General features: G+C 38.0%; 1 protein-coding gene across 1 annotated transcript in view; it reads left to right on the forward strand.

The window, feature by feature from the left end:
- The window catches only part of RLBP1 (retinaldehyde binding protein 1), a 172,850-nt gene that overhangs the window by 131,296 nt on the left and 28,687 nt on the right, over positions 1–12,867 (forward strand). The window contains exons 5-6 of the mRNA XM_085644451.1: positions 7,779–7,957; positions 10,938–11,096. Coding sequence (XP_085500577.1) covers positions 7,779–7,957; positions 10,938–11,096 — 338 coding nt within the window. The remainder of the gene's footprint in view (positions 1–7,778; positions 7,958–10,937; positions 11,097–12,867) is intronic.

Consider the following 12,867-nt stretch of genomic DNA (forward strand, 5'->3'; position numbering starts at 1 on the left):
TGCTTTGGGACTGTCCTTTAGTCCTTCCAGTAACTTTAACTACGCCCAGACTAGGATTGACATTTACAAATTTTTACGAATGCTTAAATTGCGCAAATACCACTTGATTCAAGGTACACACAACAAAGAAAGAATGGTGAATATTCAGCAAATGCAGGAGACTGATGATGCACTGACAGCAGGTGATGTAGATTTCCTAAGGGCAATGCAACAACTTCAAGATGAAAATAACTGAGATGCCAGTGCAATGGGCCATGAAACCATACAACCAGGGGGTGGTATTCAAACCAATTTTAAAACTAAATCCACTTTCTGTCCCATGATGTTGCGCGACAATGTGGACATATTTCATGACAACATAACATCGGAACTGAAAAAGCTTTATTGTTCCACTACATGTGCCCCCAAAAAATACACCAAACAAGACAATGTGTACTTTCAATTAATGAAAAAGCTGCAAGCAAATGACAATATCATCAACCGCCAATCTGACAAGGGGGGCAACGTAGTTTTATGGCCACGTAAGTTTTACATGGAAGAGGCTCTTACCCATCTAAATGATAGGGACTGTTATAAACGCAGAGATATAACAAGCAGTTAAAACATCTTGGAACGACTTTTACACTAAGTTGACGGCCTGGGAGTCAGCAGGATTATTGACTTTGGATGAATTCAAGTTTTTAAAAATAGAACATCCTATCATCCCTGTTATTTACTTCATCCCTAAAATTCACAAGGATGCATGTAAACCTCCGGGTAGACCCATTATCTCTGCCCAGGGTAGCATCATGGAAAATGCATCCAAATTTGTTGATTTCTTTCTACAAGATCATGTCAAGAAATTGCACTCGTACATACAGGATACTGGGGATTTCTTAAATAAGGTTAATCAAGTGAAATGGGAACCGGGTTGTGTGCTCATCTCCTTAGATGTAGCTTCGCTATATACAAGCATCCATCACAAGGACGGCTTGAAAAGCCGTAGAATACTTTTTGAACACACGACCCATGAACAGATATTTGCACAGCAGAATGCTTTTGACTATGATCTCTACCTGTCTGGAGAATAATTTTTTCCTGTTCCAAAACCAGGTTTTTCAACAGGTCAGGGGTGTTGCCATGGGGGCTTGCTTATCTCCGAGTTATGCCTGCCTACACATGGGACTCTGGGAGGAGCAGGTCCTGATGGCAAACCATGGCGATATTTTGAATTCCCAGGTTGTATGTTGGTATAGGTACATTTACGACCTATTTTTAATCTGGAAAGGCACAGAACAGGCTGCACAGGATTTCATTGAACAATTGAATATCAATAATTTGAATCTTAAATTTACTGGCCAAATGAGCAAGAGCAGCATTTTTTACTTAGATGTGGAAGTCTTTGTAAGAAATAATAAACTAGAAACAAGACTCCATAGGAAACCCACAGCAGGCAATACAGTCCTGCATGCACAGAGCTATCATCCACTGCATCTCATCAAAAGCATACCCTTTGGGGAGATGCTGCGGATTCGAAGAATATGTAGCTCAGACAGGGAATGCACACAAGCACAACATGAGTGTAGAGAGAGATTCCTGGACAGGGGGTACTCTGAAGATATACTCAACAAAGCCATGACCAAAGCTAATAAAATACAGAGGTCTGAAGCACTAAGGAATAAAGCTGTGGCAATAAACAGTCATGATCAGCCTACACGACTGATATTGACGTATAATATACAGCACAAAACATTGCGTAGGATTATCAACAAAAGCTGGCCCTTAGTGTGCAATGATCCAGTTTTAGGAAAAGGATTGGCTAAGTCCCCCAGTATTGTGTTCAGAAAAGCACGCTCCATGAGTAACTCCCTAGTTAGAAGCAGCCCTGAGACTAGACTAACTAAAACATGGCTCAGTAGCAGGACGGGTTTCATCAAATGTGCATCCTGTAAGGGTTGTAAGTATGTTATTAATACATCCCTATACCAAACGTCATTTCAGCCTAAACCAGTTAAAGTCACCAAAACCCTCAATTGCAAGGCCGAATATGCGGTATATGTGCTGGAGTGCTCCTGTGGCCTGCGTTACGTCGGAAGCACGAAACTGCAGGTGCACAAGCGAGTGCTCCAGCAGATCAGAGCCATCACTAATAGTGATGCCGCATATCCGGTGGTAAGACACTTTAAGGAGAGTCATGAGAATAATTTGCCTCACCTCAAATACTTTGCCATTGAGAAGAGGTGGCAATCGTGATCAACTATTGAGACGAATGGAAACCAGATATATCTTAGAGTTGCACAGTAAGGCACCCAGGGGTTGAATACAAGTGAGGACTTTTTTACCTGTCTATAAACAATACCTTCAACTTGCATTGTATATGGTTTAGTCACACTGCCGCCTCCTGACATATTATTTAACAGAAACGATGATTTTAAGACTATGTGTTTTTTACTTCTACTTATCCATTCATGGCTGTGATTTGGATCAATGTAAATAATAGCACACTTTGCACCTAACACTATGCACTTTCTTTCCCACAAGAAAATCATTTGGCCCACTTGGGCAGATATTCTGAATATATCTTTAAGATATATATCTTTTGCATTGCAATAATTTGGTCATAAATATTCCTGTTTGCTAGCAGCATCAATCAGCACTTAGGCTGGTTTTGAGTTGCAGGTGACAGAGCTATTTATGCATTAACCATAACCATAAATTCTGACAGTTAGAATTGGATATGCAATTATGTTGCTAATTCCTTTTGATCAGACACATTGGTTTTAATGCTGTAATTTTTTAGCTCAGGATTTTAGCATTTTTATTGGATTTTATCAATGCTATATTTTGTACTCATAAATATTTATTCATATATTTATTGGGTTTTGCACTTCTTGCACTGTGATACATATCATTGTACTGTAATGCGTTCTGATCTGCATTTGCACTGATGTATATTTCATTTTAAGGACAATGTGTTGTCCATGTCTATGAATCCTTGTGGAAGTGTCTTTCACGTGTATTGAGCACAAGCACTTTAAAACGCTCAAGAAACTCTCCATTAGCGTATCATGTGATCAAGGCCTCTGCGAGGCTGAAACGCGTAATGCGGTGGTACAGGGCGTTTGAAAATAAACTTCTAATGTGCACCGATTTCTGGGTCTATCTTCGTCTTTCCAGTGGATTGAGGATATATATATCTATATATATATAGATATATATATGAAAGTGGGAAAACCCTTAAAAATACCTTTTTCAAACTAGAAAAAGTTCTAAAAAAGAAATATCAAAAGGATGGGAAATAATAACGATGGAAAAATATCTGGAAGTAGATAGAGTACCAAGGGGTTTGAGGATTTTCACTCTACCAAACCATCCAGAAACAAGACCAGAAATGCTTGAGGAATGGGGGAGAAATAACATGTTATGTTCCCGCAATATGATGGAGATAATCATCAAATATGATTGGAAAGATCTGGAGGAACTTCATAAAACAATTGAAAATTTGGAAAAAGAAATACAATCTTTTAAAAAACAAGAGGAAAGTGGACATTACAGAATAGAAATGGAGTCAATACTAGAAAAATATGAAAAAGAGATTGAAGAAAGAAAACAAAGAAAGTTTCGAAGAGATGAAAGAGATTACCAAATGGGAACGATCTTCACTTTTGCTAGACGGTTTGTACAAATAAGAAAACAATTAAAAACAAACCCCAACAACAAACGAAAGGATTCAGATACCACTGTGAGTGAATCAGATGTAGAAACAAGTGAAGGAGAAAATCAATTTATTCCAGAAAAAAAGTCTTTTTTAGACTAAATGAGACTGATGTACATAGACCAGAGGCCGGGAAAAAATCGAGGAAGAGGAAGAAGCCAGACACAGAATCAAGGACGCGGACGTGGAAGAGGCAACCCAATAGAATCATCAAGCATAGAAAAACAAGGAGAAGCCTCAGGAAATACAAATCAATACCAATTAAACAGCAAATCAAAGAAATAAACAACAAATATAACTTAGAAGCAGAAAACAACCTCACTGTGAATCTGTCACAGACCATACTTACGAAAAATCAATGCTCACTACTCAACAAAGGCCTGACTTTCTGTCCAGAAACTCATCATGATATAGTGGAAACTAAAATTGAAACTTATAAATTCGTTAGAAAGTTGAAATTGGCAAAACACTTTGCAAAATTTCCAAAGGCTGTAATGTCAACAGAAACAAGTAATGTAACCAACCTAATACCCAATATTGCAATAGATCAAATATCTGAAATAAAAACAGTATATGACCTAACACACAATTTAAGGGATGAAGAATTACAAGAATTGGAGATCATAAAACAATTAGGTTTTGAAACATCTGGAAGAGAAAAAACATCCTTCAAACCAAAATCTAAATTCTGTCCAATTCTCACACAAGGCAATAAGATTGACCTCTATTATGATCTCGTAATAGCAGATTTAGAAAATTTACCAAATAAACAAAGAAAGAAAAACGAAAATCTGACATAAACAGAGAGAGAAGCACTGAAAGAATTGATGGAGAATGAAAATCTTGAAATAATACCTGCAGATAAAGGGGGAAACATTGTGGTGATGGATAAAACTCAATACAAAAAAGAGGCCACAAGACAACTGAATGAGACCAAAAATTATAAAAAGTTAAAAACAAATCCCATAAATCAATTGACAATTGAACTACAACTCAAATTGAAAATATGGTCAGAAAATGGTCTATTAACCACTGATGAAGTGAAATATCTGACAAAGGACAGCCATACAATACCAACGATGTATTTCCTACCAAAAATCCATAAAACCTTAATAGATCCACCAGGAAGACCTATAATATCTAGCTGTAACAGTCTCTATGAACCCCTCTCAAAATATGTTGATTCCTTTTTGGCACCCATGGTAACTACACTAAGTTCTTATATCAAGGACACGGGTGACTTCCTAAGAATCCTGAATGAAATCCATTGGCAAGAAGACTACCTGCTAGCAACAATAGATGTAGTGTCACTCTATACATCGATAAATCATGATACAGGACTCAGAGCACTGAAATACTTTCTAGGCCAAAGAGACATCAAATATCTTGAACATTCCAAAATGATTTTGGAGATGTTGGAAACATGTTTACGGAATAACATATTTATATTTGCTCAACAAATATACTGCCAAATGTGCGGTACCGCCATGGGCGTTTCATTTTCGCCGAGCTATGCAAATCTCACCATGGGATGGTGGGAAAAATCAACTGCATGGAATGAAGACATGGATATGTACACGGAAAAAATTGTGTTATGGCTCAGATTTATAGACGATCTGTTTATTATCTGGAATGGGGTATCAGAAGAATTTACCACAAATGTAAAAATGCTGAACATCAACAAGGATGGCCTACAATTTACACATAATGTAAACAAAACAAAAATACAATTCTTGGATATTGAAGTGTACCAGGAAAATGGCCAATTAAAAACCACAACGTATCGAAAGCCTACAGCTACAAATAGCCTACTCCATGGAACCAACTTCCATCCAAAATCACTGATTAAAAGCATACCCTTTGGGGAATTTCTACGAATGAAACGCAATTGTTCAGATGAGGATGAACTAAAACAAAAAATGGATGAAACAACCAAAAAATTCCTAGAAAGAGGTTATAAACCTACAGATATAAGACTGGGAAGAACAAAGACAGAACAAATTCCAAGAGAATCCACCTTACAAGCCAAGCATGAAAAACAAAAAAATTAAATGTCAGATATTAGAATGATTCTGTCATACAGCAAAGAAAATTATGCCATCTCAGAAATCATGAACAAACATTGGCATATATTATTGAGAGATCCGGACATGAGAAAAATTCTCAATGATAAACCGAATATAGCCTACAAAAAAGCACCATCAATTCAAGATAAAATCGTGCATAGTAATTTTTCAGGAATAAAAAAGAAAACCTGGCTTTCGGATCATCAAAGAGGTTTTAAAAAATGTGAAAAGTGCAAGGCTTGCAAAATTGGAATAAACAAAAAAGAAATCATGGGTCCAAAAGGAAATAAATACATAATTAAAGAAAAAATCAACTGTGAAAGCACATATGCTGTATACATGTTGAAATGCAATTGCGGAAGCAGATATATTGGTAGTAAAATATGTCAACTAAAAAAGAGAATATTAGAACATATCCGCGCAATCCAAAATGATGATCAAACTTATGCAATGACAAAACATATGATTTACATCATGAATATGGATGGCAGCAAATGAATTACTGGGGACTTGCAACAATCCCCATAAATGAAAGAGGAGATAGAACTAAAAAATTGAGACAGTTGGAATCAAAACTAATAATCAGATTTCAAACTAAACAGCCGAGAGGACTGAACGGTGATGAGGAACTCCATGTTCACTTGTAAATAACCTGCTCATGCGCAAAATATCTGAAACACAAAAGACTCAAAAGTCTAAGCAAAAAATCATGTACTGATTGGCAACCATGTATGAAGTATAAATGTATGAGGTACTATACCATACAATTAGGGCACTAAGCCATTACTAAATTGCCAACACAAATATACATATACTATATATAACAGAAAAAAATGGTTCATCATTCAAAATTGTAAAATAGACATACAAATTACACTGTAAATATTAATCACTTTTTCACAATTTGTACTACATGTCCCATGATGCATCATAATGGCAATATGGGCAATTGTATATATAAAGACATTACCTGTGGAACACAGCTAACCGTGAGCAAGACCAGAGTGGTCGAAACGCGTTGGTTAATTAAGGGAACTCAATGGTGTTGGGCTGTTTTGAAAATTTGAAGTAAAAGAAGCTCTTGATTTATATCCAGGAGTGCGAGTATTTCTTCTTTTGGTGAAAAAAAATATATATATATATATTTATATATATATCTTCCCCTTCAGAACTGAAGAAAATCAAGTACTACTACCTTGTTTGCCGCAATTGTATGCCTTTATTTATTTATTTCATATATATATATATATAATAAATAAATAAAGGCATACAATTGCGGCAAACAAGGTAGTAGTACTTGATTTTCTTCAGTTCTGAAGGGGAAGATGTAGTGGGTAAAAAGACGCCCAACTAGCATCCCAATGCATCCACCCATGTATTTTGGCACAAACCCGGATTTACAAAGATTTGCAAAAATGGGTTGTACCAAAATGGAGCGCCTTGCCAACAGAGGCAAAACGAGGAGAAATATCTTTATTTCTCCTTGTTACTTGCCTCTAAGGATTGTTATTGTGCAGGAAGGCGTTCCTTCTTGCACAAAAACAATCCGTCCATAACACAGACACCCTTGCACCATGTCCTTGCGTTGGCGCTAGCCAGCACATAGTGTGCCAGCACAAGGAGAGAATAGAAATACTCCATATCTTTGTCAATATTGAGCACTTCTGCTCTCTGCCTTTAATGTAGCATGGCTCAGCAAGTTCTCTTGCTGTGCTGAGTTGCTTGAAATAATAGTCCATGTGCTCCTAAGCCTTTCTATGTAATACATAACAATGCATGCATTCAATATTCTTTGGTGTGTGTCACAGAAACATATATGTCACTGACAACTACAACTATTCTATAGATTCAGAAGCTATTTACTGTTCATCTGAAAACAAATATGTTTGATATCAATAACTTTATTTTATGGTATTAATTACTTGCCATTAGACCACTGGCATTTAAATTCAAGTTTTAGTTAAATGTCTTACAAACTCTTCCCTACCTTTTTTATGTCTTTCTCGCACATGCAACAGGTTATGTGAATTTCCGTCAGCAGTACCCTGAACTGTTTGAAAACCTGACACAAGAAGCTGTACTTAGTACCATTGAGGCCGGGTACCCAGGCATTCTGGCCAGCAGGGACAAGCATGGCCGAGTGGTGTTGCTCTTTAAAATTGAAGACTGGGACTATGAAGAAATCACTTTTGATGAGGTAAGTTCAGTGCTTAATTTGAGTTGATGGTTGCCAGTGTGTGTGTGTGGGGGGGCGCACTAGCTCTTATTTTTATGGACTGGCATTTGTTTTTCCACAACAGATATTTACCAACCACAAAAAAAAGACAAGCATCTGCAATGTAATAGTTCTCTCTTTTACACGAGTTTGAGCTGTTGGCATTGTAGATGACAATGCCTTTTATTTATATTTAGGTTTTTAAAACATAAATAAAAGGCATTGTCAATTCCAATAGCTTTAACTCTTGTAAATGCGAGACATATTGCATTCCAAATGCTTGTTTAAAAGTGTGTGTGGGGGTATGTACTAACAGAAGGTAGTGGGAGGAACACAGATGGGGAGGGTGTGGGGAAGCAAAACTGAGGGTGCAGTGGGGAAGGGGTACAGAGGGCATAGGAAAGCAAACGATAGACAGAGCAGTGTGGCAGGCAGGGGGGAAAAGCAAATGAGCGACAGCAATGATATGCTGGGGCTTAAAGCACACCCTTTACAGGTAATCTGAGCCGAGGAGCAAAGCACAGCGAGCTGCTACTTTGGAACTGGAGAACTGCTCAGTGAAGCGCTACAATATCTTCCGGTTGGGTTCGCGGTTGCGGGAGAGTGTGTCCAAAGAGACATGTGCAGCCAAATAGTTTCTTTCCTATTTTGATCTATTTCACAGAGGAACACATTGTGAAAAGAGGATAAGAGCCCATAGAGCAGAGCAGCAAACATAAAGCATTTTCATATTTAACATAGATGTTCGTTCAGAAAATAAACACGCCAGATCTAGAGGAATTTACATCACACACCTTTGACCTCCCTAAAAGCATCACTGATTTGCCCCCTTCTGTCTCCCATGGCCCCTGAAGAGCTCTCCGTTTGCTACGAGTTAAATAAACACGACAGTGGTCACAACTGCGCATGAGAGGCCCTCCTGCCATACTGCAGTAGGAGAAACTCATAACATAAATATTGCTTAAATAATAAAGAAGACGTGCCGTGTAACAACCGAAGTAAAAGGGGCAGTCCTCATGGGAGGTTAAAATGAAGACAAGGCGGTACTGAGGAGGGACTAACACGCCCAATAACAAATAAGAAGCCAGAATTTACAAAGGACCATGACACAAGCCAATGACAAATATGGGCAGAGCGTGAGCAGGGCTTTAAGTACATACTCCAATATAGCATGGCTCGCAGAGCAGCGCATGCGCTGCCCAGGCTCGACCTAAAAATCAAATAGATAAGAAAGATGAAGGAAGAGTAAAACGGCAAAACCATCCCTAGGGGGGTGTACAGGAACCTGCAAGAGTGAGTGAATTGGCAGGGTATATCTGATAGTGGATTAAAGAGGCACGAGGTGAATTTAAGACTACCAGCCTTAGTATTCGGTGCGCTGACATTTAATTGCACAAGTCGTGGGCTTCTGAGCAGAGATTCAGGCACCAGCACTCTTTCTTTTACAAGTTAAGCACTGGATAAGCCACTCTTCCCCTTTAATACGGTGTTTTTTAGTCTGTGGGTTATCACAAACATAAACGTTATTAAAAAGTATGTTTACCCTTTACATTCTAATTCCAAACACATGATTTATAACCTTAGTAGAAATTTATTCAGCATTGATATACCCTTAAACGGGGGGAGACATAGGATACACCACTGAAAAATAAAATAAATGGGGCATGTTTCAGGATTTAGAAGGGCAGTAGCTTTGGTTTCAAGTTACTTCTACCTGTAGAGAAAGCTTCTAAATGTGGAACATGGATAGTTTTTTTTAAATGTAGGCTGAAGTCAAAGTATCCAAGTCTTAATGTAAATGCTCGTAGCCTGTCCCTACTGAAGTAATTTTACAAGGGAGTGTAAATTAATGTTTTGTCAATGCAAGACATCGATTCACACTAAAAATTGCCATTGCACAAATAGCTTGGGAATTATTACATAACATTCATATTTGTTAGCAAATTACATAGTTGTATTCTGGTTTGTCACAGTTTGAGTTGTTTGGCAGGTTGATTGTATTTCCTATTTTATGTTTTTAGGGGTGTAGAAGTTGTGGAAGGCTCAATCACAAAGAGACAATAAGCAGATGCACTGAAAGAGAAAGATTCTCCTAGATCACAAAGTGACTTATTGTGGGATATAAAGAGTGTGAAGTATATCAAAGAGATGTAAAAGCGTTTTCAAATACCTCATCATGAAAGGCCATTCCCAGGCAGGAGGGTTTATTGAACACTAGCCTACTTAAGGAACACAAAGTTTTTTTCAGGAACGTAATGAATATTTAACAGTCAGACTTTGTGTATAGGGACAGAAACAACAACATAGTTATAAGTCCATCCCCGACAGTAAGGAAGCACTTATCTTTAGTGGTCACCCTCTAATGTGGGGTAATTTACAGAGTGATGTTGGCACAAGTTAGGCAGAAGTGGGACATGATGACAGTACTCTGACTGGATGGGTGTGAGGATCATTTGGAGAGTGTGTCTCTTTGACTAGCATGTTTTTAAGGAGGCTATTGTTTTTTTCAGCAGAGGATAGCTTAGTATCTAAGCCCGATATGTATGCATGCCCATAGCTACACATCAACATTCCCATATCAGCTGAACCACCCTTCTTTGGCAGATTAAGTCTTAATGTGACCTGCAAAGGAAGTCAGTTAAACCCATTTGAGTTTGGTGAGTTCAAAGACCCTCAAACTAATCCAAAAGCAGTATTTATGTATAATATGCACCTGAAAAGTCAGGAACTTTCCAACTCCTGCACAGGATGTTTAAAACAACAAAACATCAAACCTATGCAGCTTGACTGCTTTTTTCACATGTGAAGGTGTTAATTTTCCACTAGCTTCATCTGAGTGGAAGTTCTAGTTACTGTCTAAAACCTAAGATAATTCTGCAAGTGATCAGTTACAGTTAGCTGCATATACTACCCAACAAGTCTGCACCACATCTTACCTTGTCTTCCAACACTTTTCTTTCAGATCCTTCGGGCTTACTGTGTCATCTTGGAGAGTCTGCTGGAGAATGAAGAGACCCAGATCAATGGATTCTGCATAATTGAAAACTTTAAAGGCTTTACCATGCAACAGGCAGGTGGCATCAAACCGTCTGAGCTTAAAAAGATGGTGGATATGCTGCAGGTGAGATCTTAAAAGAGATAACTTTCCATTAATTCACTTTAACTCATTCAATGGATTTGCCATAGATTTCTTCATTTTCTCCTCGACATATTCAACTGCACATGATTTGGGCATTTATGTATTAGCTGTTCCTCGTTTATGAGTGAAATGCTACTTTATAATTGTATGTTTTTCTAGCAAGGTTACCCAACGCATGCTTCTGAGGCATTTAGGATGTGACACACTGCCTTTGGGGCGACAATATTTTCTATTTAGTGCATTTTTGTTTATAGAACAGAAACATGGTTTGGTAATTCTAAATTATGTACCTTGTACGTGGAAAGCCAAGTTTATTATTGGAGTCTAAATAATCAAAAGTACACTTCAGTGAACTGAAGTAGTATTTTAGGAAAGGGATCAGGTGGCCAAAAATGTCCAGTTTTCCAAGAACCTAAAGATTTAGGATTTTGTATTGAGCATTTTGAAGGACCAAACCAAAACTATGTTGCAGGGATTTTGCTCAGTAACAGAACTATGCTTGGGATTGTAGAACATCGACATGTAGAGACTTAGTCACCATTCTACCTCAGTATCCATGAGCCCGAATCCGACTACCTTTAGTGCCTTAATTGCCCTCCTAGCCTTTCCAGAGAAACAATTGAATTGGCACCTCAGAACACAACACTCACAGTCCACTTAGGGATTGTGATAACAGAACACACCCTTTCACTCTCTCATTCGTTCTTGTCCACAATAAGATAAACAAGAGATACAAAGGAAGCTTTGTACATTTATTTAAACTATTGTGCTCAAATATGCAGTAATTGCACTAGGATTAGAAAACAAATGAATAGCAAAAATATTGCTAGCATGGTTAACAAACCGTATGCCATAAAAAGCCCTGTCATGTTATAAAATAGATTAGCCTAACCTAGACTATATATTGATGATCTCTGAGATGAGTAGCTGACCCTGTACCCTAGCAGACATAGATATTCATTCTACATCTCAGCTGGCGCGGTAATCTTGCCCCAGGACCTACGCTCAGTGTGTGTTGTTTAGAACTCTCATCCTTAGTTATGACAAGATGCGTGCTCACAAACAGCAGCTACATTCTCATGGTATGTCTAGGTACCAGTATGGACCAGAGAGAATAGCAAGGGGCATTGTTGCTTGGCCTTGTCTATGGTGTTCAGACTAATTCCCAGGAAAAGAACAGAATACAAAAGCATATGCAGGTTCTGTGTGAAAACACAATGTGGCACAAAGGCAAGCATGTTTATGTGGTAGCGTGCAAAAGAAATGTGGCTTACAACGTGCACAACTAGGCTAACATAGGGAAAACAACAAAGGCAATGCAAGAAACGCACAAAAGCTGCCAAGATTTCAGATGGCTTATGTGTGACATTTTCATTGTTTCAGTGTACTCATGAGTGACATTCAGTGACAAATGTGTGACAAATGTGTGACTGCAATGAAGTCCATGGGAATGGATACATAATAGTAATTACACTCTTGTGAGCAAAGAGAAGCTTTAAAAAGATCTTGAAACTGCTGCAGAGCAGATGAAGTGGAAGGTCATTATTGATCACAAGTATTATTTGTGTTTTTTAAAACCAGGTGTCCTCTGAATGCTGGGATGTGTATACTCATACTGTATGATAGGAAAAGAAAAAACTGCTAGTCCCAGCATCCAAATTTTAGGATTAAAATGTCAGTATTCAGTGTGTTACAATTAACATGAAAAACACAACAGGAAGCAGCTTGGGATCACCCACATTACAGTCCTTGG

This window comes from Triturus cristatus, chromosome 3_1 (genome assembly GCF_964204655.1).
Source record: "Triturus cristatus chromosome 3_1, aTriCri1.1, whole genome shotgun sequence".
Classification (NCBI taxonomy): Eukaryota; Metazoa; Chordata; class Amphibia; order Caudata; family Salamandridae; genus Triturus; species Triturus cristatus.